This window comes from Hemiscyllium ocellatum, chromosome 2, assembly GCF_020745735.1.
Source record: "Hemiscyllium ocellatum isolate sHemOce1 chromosome 2, sHemOce1.pat.X.cur, whole genome shotgun sequence".
Taxonomy (NCBI): domain Eukaryota; kingdom Metazoa; phylum Chordata; class Chondrichthyes; order Orectolobiformes; family Hemiscylliidae; genus Hemiscyllium; species Hemiscyllium ocellatum.
Genome location: NC_083402.1, coordinates 59,012,812 through 59,035,370, shown reverse-complemented (window position 1 = coordinate 59,035,370; position 22,559 = coordinate 59,012,812). Strand labels below are relative to the sequence as shown.

At 41.6% G+C, this 22,559-nt stretch overlaps 1 protein-coding gene across 3 annotated transcripts in view; it reads left to right on the top strand.

The window, feature by feature from the left end:
• The first annotated feature begins 1,022 nt into the window (after positions 1-1,022).
• chd1 (chromodomain helicase DNA binding protein 1) overlaps positions 1,023-22,559 on the top strand; it is a 196,167-nt gene continuing 174,630 nt past the window's right edge. For all 3 annotated transcript variants that reach the window (XM_060836961.1, XM_060836967.1, XM_060836952.1), the window contains exons 1-2: positions 1,023-1,229; positions 2,204-2,406. In XM_060836961.1, coding sequence (XP_060692944.1) covers positions 2,354-2,406 — 53 coding nt within the window. In that variant the 5' untranslated portion in view covers positions 1,023-1,229; positions 2,204-2,353. The remainder of the gene's footprint in view (positions 1,230-2,203; positions 2,407-22,559) is intronic.

The following is a 22,559-nucleotide window of genomic DNA, read 5'->3' as shown; positions in this document are numbered from 1 at the left end:
GACAAATTGTTTGTGATTGTCACACCCAGGAACTTGACACTCTTGACTATCTCCACCTCGGCACCATGGTGCAGTCACAAGCGTGTCATCCGCTCTGCTTCCTGAAGTCAATGATCAGCTCCTTTATTTTGCTGATGCTGATGCAGAAATTGTTTTCAAATTGTTAAATGCTTAATAGCCATTAAGCATGCTATCTCCTTCCTATTCCCTGTCTCGTCATTGTTTGAAATCTGACCTACAATGACAGTGTAGTTTTGAGTTCTTAAATTCTGTACATAAAAGGCGAGGCCTTGGCAATTATTTCCTGATCCATGGATAAGTAGGGTGATTCTTTTTGTTAATTTGATCTCTACATGAGTTGGGGAGCCAACTGGGTTGAGTGGTAAACAGCTGGTAACTCCTCATGTGCCTAAAGAACAGTCTGTTTGATTTTATTTTCTGTTGATTTTGGACTTGGTGTTCAGTTTTAGGTTGAACAAAAATCAAAGATTTTATAAGTTCCATACATCAAGCTGAATCCAGGTTTATCTATTATGTTACATTATCTCTTTTTTTTAAAAAGGTGGCATTCTTTAAACATACAAGCTGGTAGTCAACATTGGGTCGGTTTTGTTATCGCTGGCCAAATCACAAATTTATTGGTACATTTCATTTGTTTTTTTTGGGGGGGTGGAAATTGGCAACGATGAAATCTTGAGGTGCAGCAGCTGAATTCGATATCTGTGCAGGTGGCAATGACTCACATGGGTGTGGAATTCGACTTGGGGATCCGTGCCCTAAAAGACTTGTCACCAGCGCCTATTTTGAATACTTTTCCCCCCTCTCAGTTTGCAATATTTCCGTGCAGGGTTATGAGAGAGTAAAGTTGGATGTTGCTGGCACTGTCTTGCGAGTTAATGTTTGGCTGCTGGAGCCTGCAGCCCCTCCCCTGCCTGTCAGCCCCGGGCACTGGCTCCGTCCCTCGGCGTGCGGGTGACGTCATTGCCTAGCCCGTCACCGTCCCGTCCTGGCCCGAAGTGTGAACGCGAGTCATGGCGGCGGTGCCTACCGGCAGGGACAGACTATAGTGGATGTGTACAGGGGGTATTGGGTACACAAAACTAGAAAAAAAAGACTGTCGTGGTCGACAGTCCAACTGAACAATAAAGAGGGAGAAATAATACGAAGGAAAACAAAAACAAAGTAGAAACAGGGACACGGCAGATAAGGAGAAGAACCAGAGGCGCCGGGTGAGCAATATCCTTCCTCGCTTCCTGCTGGAGTTTACCTCCGATTCCCCCCCACCACCCCCGGTTCATGCAGACGGAGGGACAGGGAGCAGGCAGATGGAACTGGAGGAGTGGGGCGCGAGCTCCGGGCCAGCGTTCGGCCGGGGGAGGGTGGGCGTTCGAATGGAACGCGCCGGCTCTCGTGCCCCAACACGGCTCGCGCACATTCCATCAGCTGCAGAGCGTCTCCTTGGCCTTGTGTGCCGGGGAGAGGCAGGCGGATTGCTCCCCGGCACAAGCTCATACACACACACACTCTCTCTCTCTCTGTGTCTGCCCCGACCATCTCCAGCGCACTAGGCCCCAGCCCCGGGCCTGGCAATGGATGTACACGGCAATCACACTGCCTGACCCAGGCAGGCGCTTTGTTGGCTACCGAAGGCCCAGCATACAACCGCGCCGATATTACACCACGATGTTTTTAAAGAAAGACTGCAGGCGTTTACAAAAACGATATAACATCCCCCCCCCCCTCCCGTTCTGAGATTTTTGTCTCCACACCTTTTTGTCTGTCTTGTTTTCTTGCCCGGAATCGGGGAAGCTGTGCTCGATGACGAGCGAATGTGGTATTGCTGTTCTCCTGCAAAATGACTATTTTCGTTAGACATTAATGGTGGAAACGACGTTTACAATGTGGTCATTTGTTGCGATTATCGAGAATGTCTTTTACAATTACATTTATTCAGCAAGTCGCAGTCAAGAGTCGGCATGGTTATCTCACGCCGTATGAAAACGAAACCTAGACAATTGGAATCGATCGATAACGAAAGCAGCACATTTCTAACCCCCCCCCCCCCCCATGACCTGTCTGCTCACAATCGATGCCAGTGACTTGGTTTTGTCAGACAGCGATTACTGTGTCATAATACGCGATCCGCGCTCATCTGTAATTTGAGACGGTCGAATCCTAAAGTCCTAAATGTCTCTTCCTACAGAAACGTGGGGTTTTCATTTGGAGGATAAGCAGAAGTTTCAGAATCACTTTGGAACGATAAATAAGTTTTTTTTGTTCCGGAGGAGGATCTTAGAAGTTTCCAAGCTTCAGTGAAGGTTTTCCTGTGATAGTTTCCCTTTCAGCCCTGGAAATGGAGGGTCACGGTGACGAGGACAGCGTCAGTAACAGCAGTGGAGACTCCAGGTATTAGACGCTTTATTGTAGAGTTTGTAAGCAGTTGAAATGTGTTCTGTACTTAACGCACTACAGCAGTCGGATGTAAATCTGCTTTAGTGGTAGATTTGTGGCTGTGCATATCAAACGAGCTTCTCAGTGCCTAGTAACTGATACAGTTCAACACTACAGCAAATTCTACATTACAGTAAATATTAATGTGGATACTAATGTCAGCAGAAGATGCAAACTTCGGTGTAATTGGCACAGAAAAACATCAAAACATATTTGTCTCCAACACTATATTGCTATTTTAGGTTTGTTTGCTTTTATAATTGGACATAATGGCCCTGCAAGTATTATTGTAAGTCATCAGGAGTTAGAAGTAGACAATTCAGCCCCTCAACTTGCTCTACCATTAAATGTGATCAAGGTTGATCTCATCTCTACTTTCCTACCTGTTGTCCGAAACCCTTTAGCCCATTACTAATTCAAAATCTATCTCCATAAATTTATTTCGTGTCCCAGCATCCATTGTACTCTGGGGTGGTGAATTCCACAGTTACATAACCCTTTGAGAGAAATAATGCTTCCTCGTCTCTTTTAAAAATGCCCCCCTAGCCTAAAACTATTACCTCTCGTTCTCGAGGGTCATTGAGATTTTAAAGCACCAAAGGAGGCCCATCGTGTCCATGCCAGATATCAAACATCCACGTATTCTAATCCCATTTTCCAGCACTTGACCCAGAACCTTGTATACTATAGTGTTTCAAGTGTTTGTCTAAATAGTTCCTAAGTGTCTTGAGTGTTCTTGCCTCTACCACCCTTTTTAGACAATGAATTCCAACTACCTACAACCTTCTGGATGAAAAACATGCTCAAATCCCCTCAAAGCCTCCTTTTCCTTTACATAAAAGTTCCCTTGGTTATTGACCCCTCTACTAAGAGGACAAGTTTCACTCTATTTACCCTGTCTATTCGCTCAGAACCTTATACTGCAATCAGATCCCTCTTCGTCTTTCTCTGCTGTACGGAAAACAACACAGCCTATTTAGTCTGTCTCCATAGCTGAATTGCTTCAACCAGGGCAACATCCTAATGAATTTCTTCTGCATAAGCTCCAATGTAATCACACCATTCCTGTTGTGTGGTGACTAGAATTGTACAGTATTTCAGCTGTAGCATTACTAATATAATAGACTCCATTATAACTGACTTGCTCTTGTATTCATTGCCTTGACTAATAAAGGTAAGTATCCCATATGCATTCTTAACCACCTTGCCCACCTATCCTGCTGTCTTCATGGCTCTCAGGGCATACACATCCAAGATTCCTCTGATCATCTGTATTTCCTAGGGTCCTAATATTTAATGTGTACTTCCTTGCCTTGTTACTCCTCTGAAAGGCATCATCTCAAGCTTTTTGGGATTTCGCTTTCCACTGTTTTACCATCCAACCAGTACATCTATATCATTCTGTAGTTAAGGATTTCATTCTTGCTATTTACCACACCAACAATTTTCATGTCATCTGCAAACTTTGTGATTTAATTTCTGCATTTATGTCTGGATCATTAAAAAAAACAAGGGATCCAGCACTGAATTTTGTGTTAATGCCACTGGGCATAGGGTTCCATCACAAATTGCATTTGAGCATCGCCCTCTGCTTTGTGCCACCATGCCAATGTTGCAAATTGCCTTGGGACCCATGGGCTCTTAGCTTCTTATTCAGTCTGTTACGAGAGTCCTCGTCAAGAGCCTTAATGAGGTTCTTGGAGACTACATTAGCTGCACTACCTTTAATTATACACCTAGTTATTTCCTCACAAAATGCTATCGAATCTTTGATTAGTCCTTGCCTTTCCAAGTGGAGATTAATTTTATCCCTGTATTTTTTCCTATAGTTTCTTCATCACAGCTATTAGATCACGGGTGAAGTTTCCTGATTTATCCCTACCACCCTTCTTGAAAAATGGTGTAGCATTACCTGTCCCCCAGTCTGATGGTACCCTTCATGTGGCCAGAGCGGATTTGAAAATTAATGTCCACATTTTTGCGATCTCTTCACTTGCTTCCCACAACAGTCTGGGATTCATGTCATCTTAAGCCTGGGGATTTATCCACTTGTAAACCTGCTGAAAATAATCTTCTAAATCTACAATGCTAATTTGTAATAATATGGTCCTCCTCCCTGATTTCTATACCTACACTGTCCTTTTTTTTCTCTCTTCAGATACTGAATTGAGTTGCACCCACAGGTGTGATTTGTCAGAAACAATATTCTTGTATTCGCCATTCTTGGTGGAAAATTGCTGACTGGGCCATTCAGAACTTTTTCTGGTTTTCTTGCAACTTCAGCATCTGGCTACTTTGTTCACTGACTTCTGAGATCTGACCTTGCAACGCTTTGGCAAAATATTTCAGCAGCTTGTCATCAAGCAAACAAGAAATCATTGTTGTGGGCCTTTAGCTTCTTCCTCATAACTTAAATAAGTTCATGGGGTGAGAGATTAAATCATGAAAATGGGTTGTTACAGAGTCTAGAAACAGAACTTTCAACCCACTGTGTTTATGTCAACCAAAAAAAAACCAAACTACACTAATCCCATTTACCTACACTTGGTCCGTAACCATACTATGCCCTGACATTTTAAGTATTCATACAGATGCTTCATAAATGTTGAGATGCTTTCCTCTCAGGTGGAAATTTCTTTATCAGATCTCCTTTAAACACTTAATTCCCACCTTCAACATCTGCTTTCTAGTCTTAGACATGTCTGCCATGGGAAGAGATTGTCTATCTCTCTACTCTGCCTATGCCTCTCATAACTTTGTATACTTCAATCAGATCACCTTTTAACTTCCCCTGCTCCAGTGAAAATAAACCCAGGCTTATCTAGTCTTTCCTCATAGCTGAAACATTTCATCACAGCCAATTTTGGATTTTACCTTTTGGAGCAGCATTCCATGTGGCACCTTGTCCAGAGGCCTTACTGAAGTCCATGTAAACCGCATCAGCTACACTAACCTCATCAGTATATTTTGTCACCTTTTCAAAGACTCAATTAATTTAGTTAGACAGGATCTCCGTCTAACAAATTCTGTCGATCTCTGATCAATCCCTGCCATTCCAAGTATTGATTAATTTTTTAATGATTCCCTACAGTGTGGAAACAGGCCCTTCGGCTCAACAAGTCCACACCGACACTCCGAAGAATAACCCACCCAGCACCATTTTCCTCTGACTAATGCACCTCACACTAGGGGCAATTTAGCATGGCCAATTCAACTGACCTGAGGAACTGAGGAAACTGGAGCACATAGAGGGCACCCACGCAGACAGTGGGAAAATATGCAAACTCCACGCTGACAGTTGCCTGAAGCTGGAATTGAACCTGGGTCCCTGACAATGTGAGGCAGCAGTGCTAACTACTGAGCCACCATGCCACCCCATTTGAGTGAAACAGCTGAGTGATGTGAATGTGGCACACCCTAAATATGTTAACTCCTGCAGCTGGGTATTGCCTCTATAATATTCTGTGATCTATGTAAATTCAAGTCACCAAGCAATAAGATTTTTTCAATAATCTATTGACTATTTTACCTAAATTCCCAACCTGTGCCACACCACTCCCCTTGCAGGTTGAATATGACCATTACAAATTCTCAGAAATACATACCTGAACATTTATAAATTTAAATATAGCTGTTCTTAGGCTTCAATCACATGATACTGTTATACATTTGCTCTCATATTGCCGAACGTTTAGTGAATTTGTGGTCCTGTGACACAATCATGGTTGCTGTAGTTGCTTCTGTGGGCAAGCACTATGGGCAATTTCGCATGGCCAGTTCACCTGACCTGCACATCTTTGAATTGTGGGAGGAAACCGGAGCACCCAGAGGAAACCCACACAAACATGGGAAGAATGTGTAAACTTCACACAGACAGTCGTCCAAGGTGTGAATTGAACCCGGGCCCCTGGCTCTGTGAGACAGCATTGCTAACCACTGAGCCACCATGCTGCCCCCGTCCTCCATAATCCTGTCCTTAAGATTTTTTTCCAATAATTCCTCTAACTTTGACATCACACGAATTGGTCTATAGTTCATTGGCTTATTCCTGTTGCCCTTTTTGAATGAAGGAATTACATTAGCTATCCTCCAATCATCTGGCAGTTCACCTGTGGCCAGTGAAGTATTAAATATATCTGCCAGAACCCCAGCAATTTCTTCCCTTGCCTCTATGGCAGCTTGGGATACATCTCATCAGGACCAAGGGATTTATGTGTCTGAATGCCTATATATAAAGCATCTGATACCTCCTATTGATTTCAATGTTCTCTGGAACCTCACCATTCCAGCTGAAATCCCCAGCTACATTGTCTTTCTCCTCTGTGAGTACAGATGAAAAGTATTCATTTAAGACCTCACTCACATGCACTGGCTCCACACACAGGTTGTCCCTTTGGTTTCTAATAGGTTCCACTCTTCACTGGTAATCTTTTAACTTTTAGAAAGCCTTCAGGTTTTCCTTTATCCCATCTGCCAAAGATATTTTGTGGCCCATCTTTGCCCTCCTAATTTCTTTTTTAAGCGCTACACCCTTCATACTTTTGAAGGATTTCACCTGTGTTTAAAGCTCTTCAAATAAGCTTCCTTCTTTATCAAACTGTTGGTATCTCTTGACATCCAAGGTTCCCTGGTCCTTCCCATAAGAGGAAAATGCTGGATCTGAATTCTCACTATACTACTTTTGAAAAAATAACTTCGATTTTCCAAATGTAGACTTACCTGCAAGAAGCTGGCCGCAGTCTTTGTTTGCCAGGTCCTGACTAATGATACTGAGGTCTGCCTTCCGCCAATATGAGCACAACTTCTGCGCTGTCCTCATCCCTTTCCATAATGACTTTGAAATTCAGTTATGGCCACTATCCTGAAATCCTCATCCACTGAAACTTCAACCACTTGACCAGCTTCATTCCCTCGCACTGCCAATCTCTGGTAGGACTATTTACATATTGACACAAAACGCTGTCCTAAATGCACTTTAAAAATTCCACCATATCTAATCCTTTCCCGCTAAGGTGATCCCGGTTAATTGGGAGATGTTTGCTGATGAGCTTATGCTTGAAATGTGGACTCTCCTGCTCCTCAGATGTTGCCTGACCTGCTGTGCTTTTCCAGCACCTCACTTTTTTTACTCTGATCCCAGTTAATGTTAGCACAGTTCAAGTACCCTACAACTATAACCCTGTTTCTCTTGTACCTTTCTGTGATTTGCCTACATATCTGCTCCTCTATCTCCCTCTGTCTGTTGGGAGCCTGTTGTATAATCCCAGCAATTTACTCACCCCTTTATTTTATTTCTGAGCTATACCCAAGTGGTCCCATGATGGTTTCCTTGATCAATAATGCCTCCCTTATCGAGCTTATTTCTCTCACTGTGCCTGAAACCTCTATACTCTTGAGTGTTGAGCTGCCAGTCCTGTCTTTCCTTCAGACATGACTGTGATTGCAACAATATCATATTCACACCTGTTGATCAAAGCTGTAAGTTCTGCCTTGCTAGTCAAGGTTCTTGTATTAAAATGGATAGACTTTAGCTTTCTAGATCTCCCATGTGCCTTAGTGTGCTTACTGGACCAACCTAATATTCCTCCTTTATCTGGTTGGACCTTGCTCCTGACTTTTCATTTACTCTGTGCACCCTCCCTCTTCCAGATCAATTTCAAACCTTCTTGCAAGGATATTGGACCCATTCCAATTCAGGTGCAGCCCATCTTGCTTGCACAGCTCCCACCCATTCCAGAAGCTATCCCAACGATCCAAAAATCTAAATCCTTCCATTCTATACCATCCATTTGACCACACATTCATATGACTCAGCAGGAATGACAGTGGAAGAACAATGGCAGATATTTCTGTGTATAATGCAGAAGATGCAGAATCAGTTCATTCCAAAAAGGAAGAAAGATCCTAGGAAGAGGCATGGGTGGCCGTAGCTGATGAGGGAAGTTAAGAAACATATAAAGTTAAAAGAGAAAAAGTATAACATAGCAAAGATAAGTGGGAAAACGGAGGACTAGAAAGCTTTTAAAGAACAACAGAGGATTACTAAGAAGGAAATACGCAGAGAAAAAATGAGGTACGAAGGTAAACTGGCCAAAAATATAAAGGAGGATAGTAAAAGCTTTTTTAGGTATGTGAAAGGCAAAAAAATGGTTAGGACTAAAATTGGGCCCTTGAAGACAAACACGGGAATATGTTACGGGGAACAAAGAAATAACAGAAGAATTGAATTGGTACTTCAGATCTGTGTTCACTGGGGAAGACACAAGCAGTCTCCCTGAGGTAACAGTGGCTGAAGGACCTGAACTTAAAGGAATTTATATTTGCCAGGAATTGGTGTTGGAGAGACTGTTAGGTCTGAAGGTTGATAAGAACCCAGGGCCTGATGGTCTACATCCCAGGGTACTGAAGGAGGTGGCTCGAGAAATCGTGGATGCGTTGGTGATTATTTTCCAGAGTTCGATAGATTCGGGACCAGTAGTGATAAATGGCTCCATTTCGGAATGGCAGGCAGTGACCAGTGGGGTCTCGCAGGGATCAGTGCTGGGACCGCAGCTTTTTACAATATATGTTAATGATATAGAAGATGGTATTAGTAATAGCATTAGCAAATTTGCTGATGATACTAAGCTGGGTAGCAGGGTGAAATGTGAGGAGGATGTTAGAAGATTACATGGTGACCTGGACAGGTAAGGTGAGTGGTCAGATGCATGGCAGATGCAATTTAATGTGGATAAATGTATGGTTATCCACCTTGGTGGCAAGAACAGGAAGGCAGATTACTACCTAAATGGAATCAATTTAGGTAAAGGGGCAGTACAAAGATCTTGGTGTTCTTGTACACCAGTCAATGAAGGAAAGCATGCAGGTACAGCAGGTAGTGAAGAAGGCTAATGGCATGCTGGCCTTCATAATAAGAGGGACTGAGTGTAGAAGCAACAAGGTTCTTCTGCAGCTGTACAGGGCCCTGGTGAGACCACGCCTGGAGTATTATGTGCAGTTTTGGTCTCCAAATTTGAGGAAAGACATTCTGGCTATTGAGGGACTGCAGCGTAGGTTCACGAGATCAATTCATGGAATGGAGGGACTACCTTACGCTGAATAACTGGAGCAACTGGGCTTGTATACCCTTGAGTTCAGAAGACTGAGAGGGGATCTGATTGAGACACACAAGATTATTAAAGGATTGGACACTCTGGAGGCAGGAAACATGTTTCCGCTGATGGGTGAGTGCCGAACCAGAGGACACAGCTTAAAAATACGGGGTAGACCATTTAGGACAGAGATGAGGAGAAACATCTTCACCCAGAGAGTGGTGGCTGTGTGGAATGCTCTGCCCCAGAAGGCAGTGGAGGCCCAGTCTCTAGATTCATTTAAGAAAGAGTTGGATAGAGTCCTCAAGGATTGTGGAATCCAGGATTATGGAGATAAGGCAGGAACAGGATACTGATTAAGGATGATCTGCCATGATCACATTGAATGGTGATGCAGGCTCGAAGGGCAGAATGGCCTACTCCTACACGTATTGTCTATTGACTTATCTTCCAATTTCCAGACTCAATACCATGTGGCACTGGAAGTAATCCAGAGATTGCTACTTTAGCAATCTTCATCTTTAATCAATATCTAATTCTTTCAATTCCTGTTGCAGGACTTTATTTTTAAAAACTCATGTTGTTGGTACTGATGTACCGTGACAGCTGGCTGTTCACTGTCTCCTTTCAGAATGTCACACAGCCACTCTGGAACGTTCCTGACCTTGGCACCAGGGAGGCAACATACCATTTGAGAGTCTTTGCTGTTGCTGCAGAGCCATCTTTTTCTCATTTGTGTGCACTCCTGGCTGGCCGGCCAGCAATTTTTGCCCATCCTAGTTGCCCTTGAGAAAGTGGTGGTAAGCTGCCATCTTGAATTGTTGCAATCCATTTGCTGTGGGTTTTCCCACAATGCCCTTCGGGAAGGAAATCCAGAATTTTGAGCCAGTGAGTATAAAGGAATGGCAATATATTTCTGTCAGGTTGGTGAATGGCTTGGAGGGAAACTAGCAGGTCGTGGTGTTCCTATGTATTTGCTGTCCTTGTCCTTGCAGATGCTATGTCGGGATCTTCGGTGAATTATGAAGGTGCATCCTGTAGATACTACGCACGGCTGTTATTGACCATTGGTCGAGGGAGTGGCTGCTTTGGATAGCTTTAGACTTCTTGAATGTTGTCAGCCCTGCATTCATCCAGGCAAATTGGGTGCATTCCATTGCACTCTTGACTTGTGCCTTGTCGACGCTGAATGCACTTTGGGGAGTGGGAAGGTGATTTACCCACTACAGTATTCCTTGCCTCTGACCTGCTCATGTAACCACTGTGTTTATGTGGCATCTCCAGTTGAGTTTCTTCACTTAGAATTGAGTTCCCTATCACCAAAGCTCTCCCAGTCGTCTTCCTGTGTTGCTGTGCAGTAGAGCCAACCGTGGTGCCACAAACGTGGCTGTTGCTGCTTTCCCTCGAGAGGGATTTTCCCCCAACAGTATCCAAAATTTATATCTGTTCAAGAGGGGAATGACCCCAGAAAGCTCCTGCACCTCCTACCCACACTTGAGTCTTTCTGGTGGTCACTCTTTTCTGCCTGTGTAGCCCTTGTAGATGTTAATCATGCTATTTATGATATCCTCAGCCTCACAGATGCTCCATAGTGAGACCATCTGCAGCTCTGGCTGCTTCAGGTGATCATTTGGGCCACTCAGGGTACTGATTTCCCACATGTTGCAGGAGGAGAATTCCATGGGGTAGAGTTTTCCCACTATGAACCTTATCAACCACAAATGTTAAACTAGGAACCAGTTACTTAAACTTGTCTGCTACTCACCAAAAGCAGATTTCTTTCTCTAACTCAATTCTTATCAAACTACAAACCACAACTCTCTTACTTCTTGGATGCTGCGTGACCAGCTTTGCTTTTCCAGCACCACATTTTTTTGACACAAACCATAAAATTAAAGATATTACCCAGTCTTTAAAGTTGGTCCCTAAAAAGCAAACGCATCACTGACCCTTGACTTTGTCTCTCCTTCTGGATTCAGGTTCATTCCACACTTCTCCCATTTTTGCTCTCACTGAGTTTAAACTGACCCCAGATTTTTTTTTTTGTGGAATTTATTTATTTTACTGGTAAATAAAACACAATTGTAGTCAAACTATCATTATATTTGTGTTCATTATTTGCAGTATCTTTGACAGATTGTAAAATATCATATTACTTTAGGCCATATTGTACTAATGCATGGGCTTAATATAACTTTATTTGTGGTTTAGAACGTCAAAAGCCAGAAAATGTCCCATGTCTGCAACCTAATTTTTGACTCGAAAACAAAAAATGTTACATATATCCAGATGATGCAGCATCTCTGAAAAGAGAGGCAGACTTAATGTTTAGGGTCATCATGTTTCATTTCAATTTTATTCACTTCAGCTAATTTCATTTGCTACTTTGAAAGTATATATTTTTGTTTGATGCAGATTTTCCTTTAATTTTAAAATGAAGAAAATTAGATGTTTAATTAGGGAGTGTGGGTGTCAGAGGCAGCAGTGTGTCTCTTACCCAACATGTGTGTCATATTAAACTTCTATTTAAATTCTGCTACCATTAGTTGAGAATGAGTATTGTATCACTTTCAAGTTCTGGAATATGACATTGTTGCAAGGTTTATTTTCTCAGAAGTAGGAAATAAAAATCTACAGCTCTTTTTATTGTAATTAAGAAAGCATTGGAGGCTCTATGGAGAAGTGTGTACTTCAGGCTAATGTTTACAAAAGGCACCTCCCAAACTAATGGTTATTGCTATCATGAGAGGAGAGGGAAAGCAACCTTGTTTCTGTTCTTCTTTTTCCTATCTTAAGCAAAAATCGAGCTATGACAGAACCGGTGGCCACTTGAATAATGTGTTGGAGGATATAGTATTGTGGAACACCCTTATGTGAAATCAGAGTCATAGAGGTACACAGCACAGAAACAGACCCGTCAGTTAAACTCATCCATGCTGACCAGATACCCTAAACTAATCTAGTCCTATTAGCCAGCGTTTAACACGTATCCCTCTAAACCCTTCCTATTCATGAACTTATCCAGGTGCCTTTTAAGTGTTGTAATTGCACCATCCTCCTCCATTTTCTCTGGCAGTTCATTAAATACATTCACCATCCTCTGTGTGAAACAGTTGTCCCTTTTAAATTTTTTCCCTCCCATTTTACCTATAACCCCTTATTGCGAAACTCTGGGGAAAAGACCTTGACTATTCAGCCTATCTACCCCTCATGATTTTATAAACCTCTTTAAGGTGCCCCTTGGCCTCTGACACTCCATGGAAAGTAGCCCCAGCTTATTTGGCTTCTCTCTGTAGCTCAACCCCTCCAATCCCGGCAACAACATTGTCAATCTTTTCTGAACCCTTTCTGGTATCTTAAGAAGTGAAAGAGAATATCCTTGCGAGAAATAATATTGTTTTGTCAATAAGTAGATTTTAAATTAAATCGCTACATTGTTAGTTGAACGTAGCTGAAGTGTGAAAGTACTGATTGTGTTTTATCAAAATATTGTAGTAAATTGTTGCCCTTCGAACGGAGGTACATTTGTATACTGAAATATCCAAATAGTATACATAGTTATTCTGTGTATCCTTATTTTAGCATTTACTTCGATCATATTCCGTTGTTTTAGAGTAGTGGTCCATTGCCAGTATCAATTCAGTAAATTATTTGAGAGCATTTCCTGATTTTTGTTTTGTTTCAAACCCACCCCACCCCACTGGCCTTTGCTCAAAACAGTGATACCTTTTTTTAAAATAACTGACGCATCATTAATAATGCATCCAATATTTCTCTTCCCTTTGATATAGAGTACATCCACAGGAATAAACAAAGAGAATCATTTGAACCAATTTGTGAATAAATCATGGGATTTCATAGAAGTAACAGTTCAAAAATATCCTTTTGGCACAACTTGACTACAAGAGTGTTATACTCCACATGAGCCTCCGCTCCTGAAATTCTATTCGTGTTCTCCTTGTGCTTTATTTGCTTTCCCTTAAATGCATTTATGTTATTTATCTCAATCACTCCATTTGCAATCAAGTTCTACTTTCTAGCCAATCTCTGGGAAGAGGGGAACTCTCCTGAATTTATTGCATGACTTATTAGTTATTGCCTTATATTTACAATGTATATTTATGGATAACTACAAATGCCAAAATATAATAACCCTAACACACCTGTTGAGCTTAAAGGAAATAAGGCAAGACTAGGTGGCCCCTACTTCAATGTGAGGCATATTATAGGTAAAATAGATGAGTTAAGAGCCTGGATTGACATGTGGAATTGTGATGTTGCCCTAACAGATGTGGTTGAGGGAGGCGAGGCAACTCTGGGGTATCTTCGAACAGGACAGGGGCAAGTGTAAAAGGAGTAATGTCAAATTATTTAGTAAGGAGTCAGTTATTGCAGTAAGGAGGGATGATACCTTGGAAGGGACTTCAAATGAGTCCTTGTGGATAGAGCTTAGGCATAGAAAGGGTTAATTATGCAGTTAGGAATGCATTATAGGGTCCCAAACAGCAAGCAGACGATAGAAGAGCAGCTATGTAGACATGAGATGTGTAAAACGATAATAGAGTAATTGCATTAGGGGATTTTCTCAACATTAATTGGGATGGTTGTGACTGTTTAGTGGGGAGAGATTTCTTGCAGTGTATTGGGATAGCAGCTTATATCACCATGTAGAAAACCCAACAAGGAGAGTGCAATGCTGGACTTAATTATGAGGAATGAAATTGAACAGGTGTTCCAATGGGAGAGCATTTCAGTGCTAACGAATGCAACGCCATGTGTTTCATGTTTCTTGAGGAAAAGGATAAAGATTGTCTGTTTAAAACAAAAAAGAATTTTTGAGTGGGAGAAGGTAGATTTTATTTCAGTCAGGCAAGATTTTGACCAAAGTAGACTGGAACAACTACTTCTGGGTAGTTCAGCAGCAGAAAATGGGGCGTGTCCAAATCGAATTGGCAAGGGTATAGGCCCTTTCGAGTAAGGCGTAGGAGCAACAAACCTGGAGAACCCTGGATGTCCAGGAATGTTCAGAACTTGTTAATAGGAAAAGAGGGGGTTTTAAGGGAACAAATCAACAACAATCTCAATGGAGTATAGAAAGTGCAGGAGAATCTCAAAGCAATTAAGACAGCAAAGAAGGAGTGTAAGATATTGGCGAATTTCAAGGTAATCTGTAAGTATATGAAGGGAAATGGGAAACAGGGAAGAACAGGATCCACTAGAGACTAGGGATAATCTCTGCATGAAGGTGGAGGACATTGGTTGAGATTAAAGGAGTACTTTACATCTGTTTTCCCTTTGGGCTGACTGGCTGTCTCATTTGCCATAACATTTCAATGTATGGCAATTAGTGAGCTGTGTGTTTAAAAAAAATGTTTTGTCATGAAATTCCAAAATCCTAGCTGAGTTTCTGTCATCTTGAAAGGGATATTAGCAATGGTGGAGCTGTTGGGGAGAGGGTGTGGTGATTAATCTGGTAGTGTTATGTAGTTTAACCAAATGTAACTTTGGCGTCTCATTGCTTCACTCTTAATGCTCCCTGGATTAAGCTCAAGCTATGTCACTGAAAAGACAGCTGACTGTCACTTTCTTTGAACAACGTCGAGGTGGACATGAAATGTAGCCATGCTGTTCCTGATTTAAAAGAAACAAGCAATTGCATCTATTATTTTGGGAAAACACATGCAGGCTCAGGTACTAAATTCCTAATTTGTATCGCTCACCAGTAAATGAGAATGCAGCAGTGTGGCACTAAGAGAGAAATATCAGTGTTGGATAGGATGATAATGGATAAGGAGGAAATGCTTAAAAGCGTCAATGGCCTGTTGGTCCATTGGATCAAAGTTGTGGTGTTAATTTTTTACACTTGTGCCCACAAAGCATCATGCTTCCCCTGCTTGAGACTCTGTCTCTGTTTCTCTGTCTTGCAGCCTCACACTTCCTTTGGCGATCATCTTGCCTTGCCTTCCCCTTCTGTTCTATCTCATGAGCTTTAGGCCATATAAATACCACATCGTATTGTATGCACGTTGACATAGTGCTTGTTCGTGGCCTAGTGGCATCCCTACCTGCTGTATTGCTTGAGCATTAGCTTGAACAAAGAAAATTGCAGCACAGGAACAGGCCTTTCGGCCCTCCAAGTCTGTGCTGATCCAGATCCTCTATCTAAACCTGTTGCCTATTTTCTAAAGATGAGTATCCCTCTGCTCCCTGCCCATTCATGTATCTGTCTAGATACATCTTAAATGACGCTATTGTGCCCGCATCTACCACCTCCACTCGCAACATGTTCCAGGCACCCAACATCCTCTGCGTAACGAACTTTCCATGCATATCTCCCTTAAACTTTTCTCCTCTCACCTTGAACTTGTGACCCATAGTAATGGAGTCCCCCACTCTGAAGAAAAAACTTCTTGCTATCCACCGTGTCTGTACTTTTGACCTTGTAGACCTCAATCAGGTCTCACCTCAACCCCCATCTTTCTAATGAAAATAATCCTAATCTACTCTATCTCTCCTCATAGCTCATGCCCTCCATATTAAGTAACATCCTAGTCAACCTCCTCTGCACCCTCTCCGAAGCAGCCACATCCTTTTGGTAAGGTGGCAACCAGAAGTGTACTCAATATTCCAAATGTGGTCGAACCAAAGTCTTATACAACTGTAACATGACCTGCCAACTCTTGTACTCAATACCCATCTGATGAAGGAAAGCGTGTCGTATGCCTTCTTGACAATTTTATCAACCGGTGTTGCCACCTTCAGGGTACAGTGGACCTTAACACCCAGATGTCCCTGTACATTAATTTTCCTGAGGGGTTTTCCATTTACTGTATAGTTCTCATGAATTGGATCTTCCAAAATGCATCACCGCGCATTTGCCCAGATTGAATTTCATTTGCCATTTTTCAGTCCAATTCTTCAAATTATCTATATTCTGCTGCATTCTTTGACAGTCCCCTTTACTATCTGCTGCTCCACCAATCTTAGTGTCATCTGCAAATTTGCTAATCAGACCACTTATGCCTTCCTTATATCACCAACAATAGTGGTCTGAGCATGGATCCCTGTGGAGTACCACTGGTCACTGTTCTCCATTTTGAGAAATTCCCTTCCACTAATACTCTCTTTCTCCTGTTGCCCAGCCAGTTCTCTATTGTTCTAACTCGTAAACTCTGAACCCCATGCAACTTCATTTCCCCATGAGCCTATCATGGGGAACCTTATCAAACGCCTTCCTGAAGTCCATGTATATAACATCTACAGCCCATCCCTCATCAATCACTCAAAGAATTCTATTAGGTTGTTAAGACATGATCTTCACTGCGCAAAATCATGTTGCCTATCACTGATAAATCCGTTTTCTTTCAAATGGGAATAGATTCTATTCCTCAGTAACTTCTCCAGCAGCTTCCTAACCACTGATGTCAGGCTCACTGGTAATTACCTGGATTATCTCTGCAGCTCTTCTTAAATAAGGGGACATTATTAGCAATTCTTCAGTCCTCCAAGACCTCACTTTTCACCAAGTTGCAGATGGTTTGGGGCCAGATATATTCTCTGGTGCAAGTCTCTGCTGTTGGTTAGGTATTGTGCAGGAGATACCTCAATACCATCTTTCTGTGAAATTTGTTCATTTGGCCTCTTACCTCTGCATGAGTAGTTTAGCCTCTCTATCCTGCTTTGCAAGATGCCTCTCACAAACAAAGCAAAGAATTCACACTTTAGTCAGATTACACTTGTGTACTTTTGTCTAACTTTGCATATACTATGTTTAAATCAACTACCAAGGATTATTCTCACAGCCAGTGAAGTACAGGCCAATTTAAAAATGATCCACTTCTGTAACAGGAAGATCAAGTGTTGCAGCAGAAACAGCAGCAATGCTGCATAGAACCATGATGTTGCCACAGATATTCCTTATTCTTGCCTGACCCGCTGTGGTCTTCAGCATCTGTTATTTTCAGTACAGATTCCAGTATCTGCAGTAATTTGTTCCTAATCTTTCTTCTTGGTAGTCTGGAAGAAGTATGCTCCATTTTCTTCAAATATTGATTGAAAAGAACCCTTCATTGGGAAAAGCAAATGATGTACTCCTATCGCAGCTTTCTACCTTCAGTAATTTTGAAATTTTAATTGTTTTCTTACTTAAACCATTCCTGCACTTGGCATTGTTCCAAGTGCAGTCCATAATGGCTAATGCAATGCTTAAAAAAAAATTGATGCAGTAAAAATTCCTCTAAATCCAGGGATTATGGGTGGAAGTCATGGTGATCAGTTTGGTGCATCACACTTCCCTTTGGAAAGCCCCAGTAAAGCCCTGTTTGTATTCCTACACCAAAACGGGTTTTGCTAACCATTTATTTTGAGGATTATGGTAGCTGAATTTTAATTAGCCTAATCAACTCTGGTCATGATGATCATTTTGCAGTGTCGCGCTCCATGTCAAAATGCGCTCATAGTGCATTTTCTGCGGAGTACTATTTCCATGCTATATCATTCAATGAATCCACACGCACACTTCATCTACTTATGGAAGGTTCAAAGCAGAAAGTCATATGGTTTGGCTAGGATGCATCCTCGATTACTGCGTAGAGTAAGGATAGGAATTGCAGAGATTACAGTTTTTCAATTCAGCATATGTATATGTTCAGAATATGTAGATCATGCCAAAAGGCTGAAGAGTTGTAAATGTTTATACTTTTAACAAAAAAGGTAATGAAGGTGACCTAATGGAGAGTTAGGGGAACATTAACATAAAATAAGTTAAAGTTAATATGAATTGTTAAAGGCAAATTGTGTTGTAACTTACCTGATTGATTTCTTTGAGGTAATAGTGTTATTGGAGGAGTGTGGTTGATGATGTGTATACCTTTATGTTGGCATCTAATGGGCATTTGACAAAGTAGCATATAGCCTTGTTAACAAAATTAAAGCCCATGTGATTAACTGTGTAGATAGTTATGTAATTGTATTTTTGAAAATTTAAGTGAAAAGCTAAGGGTTGACTTCACATCAGTAATATTTTTGAGGAGATTGCACGTGTGCTTGATTGGGCCTATGTTAGTGTTCTGTAGATGGATTGCCTAATTAATTGAATCTATTAATTGACCATTTATCTATAGCCTGTTTGTATTGTATGGATGAGTCTCTCTGGTGAGGACTGGTCAGCCACAGTTGTAAAAATTGAGTTTAACTTGTTGAGCTTGGGTCAGTAGGTTGAGATCATTAGGTTGCTCAGTTATGGTTATGCCTCCTTGGGAGCGCTGTGGTTTAGGTTGTCCATGAAGGTGGTGTTACTTGAACATCAGTTTATGCAGCTCCTGGTGGACAAGCAGATTGATGGCAGGCATTTCCTCAACATTATCTCCTGACTGCCACTGCTTTGTTTTTTGTGAGAAAGGACCTGGAAGTCCTGGGAAAGGAAGAGCATCAGAACAACCGATAGACTTTGTCAACTTTTACTTGAACTCTCTGATCAACTGCAAAATTATAAATTAAAGTTCATGGATTGGTTTTTACATGCGCTCGATTAAATGTGATAAATGAATGGTGGCAATATGGCAGCAGCATTGGCTGTAAACATTATTTTCCAGGCATCGATATTAGGATCACTGATCTTTCTGATTTAAATTAATGACCTTGCTTTGGGTATACAGGGAATAACTTCACAGCTTGCAGGTGGGCGTGAAATATCGATATGTAGTAAATAATGAGAAGAGTGGGAACAAGCTTCGGTAGGACCTAGATAAGCAGATAAAACAGGCAGACACATAACAGATAATTGTACAACTTTTAAAGGGTGTGCAGGAACAGGGAGGTAGAGAATCGGATGATTACACAAAAAGGTTGGTGATGCATAGCAGGTGAATACTTCAGGCAAGGGGCGGCACGATCGCTCACTGGTTAGCACTGCTGCCTCACAGCGCCGGGGACCCAGGTTTGACTCCATCCTCTGATGATTGTCTGTGTGGAGTTTGTACATTTTCCCTGTGTCTGTGTAAGTTTCCTCCGGGTGCTCCAGTTTCCTCCCACAGTCCAAAGATGTGCAGGTCAGGTGAATTGGCCATGCTAAATTGCCCATAGTGATAGGTGCATTAGTCAGGGGTAAATGTAGGGGAAATAGGTCTGGGTGGGTTATTCTTCAGAGGGTTGGTGTGGACTTGTTGGGTTGAAGGGCCTGTTTCCACACTGTAGGGAATCTTTTAAAAAAAGAGCCACGCCAAGTATGATAGGTCGACAGAAAAAATGATGAGGCAAGTAAAACTGGCAGAGAGTGAAGATAAGAATCAAACAGTGAATAACCTAGATTGAGAAGTTTCAACCTTTGGGCAGAATTCAGACTTTTGTACCTGGAATTCTGATTTTTGAAATGTTTTACTACTTCCCTACTGTATAGTCCCTTATTTTGCTTCACATGCATAATCAGCAAGTCTGTGTTCTCTTGTTATTATGACCTATCTTACATGAATGCACTAACTGAATTGACTTCTGAAATTAATGTGGTCACTGCTGAATTAATGCAGGTGCATGGGTCCACAGTCTTGATAATAGAAGGTAAGCCAAGGGAAATTAATATTTCTATCCACTTGAAGTAGCCCAGGATAATTTGCATTCATTACAGATCATAAAATGTGTGACAATTTTCTGACTCCTCACACTGCAGTCACTTTGAAGCTTTGTGCTCAAAATTGATTTGTGATTTCTTGTCTCAAAATTTTCAGACCTTTATGACTTTCATCCCTATAAAAGTGAATGCAACACTCTATCACCATCTAAATTGTAAAAGGGGAATAAGAGGTGGGTTGGAACCAAGTATGAGCAAAGTACAACTATGCTTTGTACTTAAAGATGCAAATCACGGCAAGATATTTACTGAGTATTTTATTTTACTGTTTTCTAAAAGGATGCTGAAACTGATATTTGTTGAATGGGAGATAGTAGAGCTAATGCATGGGATGGAAGTTGATGGGCAGGATGTATTTCTACTGGAAGGAAGTAGAGAGGATAAAGTTGGCTGGTCTTTCTGGCTTGAATCCCAGGTTGTGAAGGAAGATGCAGTTGAGGAAGGTGGATGGGCTTTCTATAATAATCCATTCCTCTCTATGTTCCTGAAAGGTATTGGAGAATTTAAGTGCATGTGGGTGACGGGGTGAGGTTTTAAAACTGTAATCAACAAAAAAATTAAAGAGTCACTTAGAGGTTTGAGTTTGTTAAAGGGTACCACATGGCTTTTTAAAAGATATGTTATGTATAATTGATGACATTTTTGTTGGAGTAGTCTGGAAGGTTAAGAGAAATACTGTGGGTATTGTCTAAGTAGATTTTAAGAGGGTTTGACAAAGTATTTCATGAAAAACTGATTAACAAAACAGAGGTTCACAGGTCAGTGTCAACTTTGAGAAAAAGTTGGCTCAAGGACAAAAGCATTAAGTTGTGATCCTCACTTTTCATCCCACCAGCCTCCACGTTCAAAGGATTGTTCTCCGCCATTTCAGACAACTCCAGCAGGATGCCACCAGCAAGCATGTCTTCTCCTTACTCCCCCTGTCTGCATTTTGCAGGGATAGTTTCCTCTCGGATACCCTAGTCCACTCCTCCTCCACCAACACCACCCTCCCTTCCCATGTAACCACAACACCTGCCCTTTCACCACCTCTCTGCTCACCATCCGAGGGCCTAAACCATCTTTCATCTGTACCTCCCCCAATCTTGTGTATTGTATTCGCTTCATCCAATGTAGCCTACTCTACAGTGGGGAAACCAAACGCAGACTGGGTGACAGCTTTGTAGAAGCTCTCTGGTCAATGTGCAAGCATTGTGCAAGATCTTCCTATAGCCACTCACTTTAACACAGGGATCTACGTACAAGAATAGGTTGGAGATACTGGGGTTCTTGACCTGAAGACAAAGCGTGTTGGGGGACATTCTTATTGAGGTGTACAAGTTTAAGTAAGGTACAAGAAGTTAAACTGTTCACGGAAGCTGATGGTACAAGGTCCAGGGGACACTGGTTTAGGGGTTTTGTCAAGCAGTTTGAGGGGGAATGTGCAAAAGAATATTTATTATACAATGAGTGAGTCCTCCTATATGAAGCTAGTTAAAGTGGAGATGATCATCAATTCTAAAAGGAAATTTGGATGGGCACTTAAGGAATGTAAACTTTTCAGGATACAAGAATAGTATGTAGGAATGGAACTGACTCGGATTGCTCTACAGAAATTCTTTGTAACCTAATGGCTAGGAGTAGAGAGACCTGGAGTTATATGTACTCAAATCGTTGAAGCTGTCTTTAAGTCTGCTAAAAAGCACAAGATATCCTTGATTACTCTCACAGAGTCAAGTGGAGGTTAGGAAATTAGTTACAGTAATGTAGGGTCACGGGGCGAGGATGGGGGGGTCTGGGTGGAATGTTGTGCCAAGTGTTGGTGCAAACTTGATGAGCTAAATGGCTTCTTTCTGTTCTGTGAAGGTTCTATGAAGTGCAGGGAGGATATGTTTTATAACAGCAGTTAGATCTCAGCTGGAGTGTTGTGTTCTGGTTTGGATACCACAGTTTGGGTTGTACATTTTGGAACAGAGAGAATTATGAAATTTGATCAGCATGTTTGAAATTATGAATGAGATTTGTCGCTAAGGGGAAGCTATTAATTAGAAGACAGTTAAAGTGAACGGCATATGATAAACAATACAAATTAACTTTTCATGAGCTCATTGCTTTCAATCACAACTCTGGAATGCACTGCCTGAATGAATGGTGAAAACAAATTCATTAATTTTCAGAAGATAATTGGATAAACACCTGAATGGGATAAGATACTGGTTTGTAGGGAGATTCACAAGGTGGGTTTAATTGGATAACTCTACTAAAGAGGCAGTGATGAAGCATAAATGTCCCAGGATTTGTAATCCAGGAGCCCAGTCTAATGTTCTAAAGGACTGGTTCAAATCCTACCAGACAGCTGCTGAATTTAAATCTGAAACGTAAAACTATTCTTAATCATGGTGACCAGGAAACTT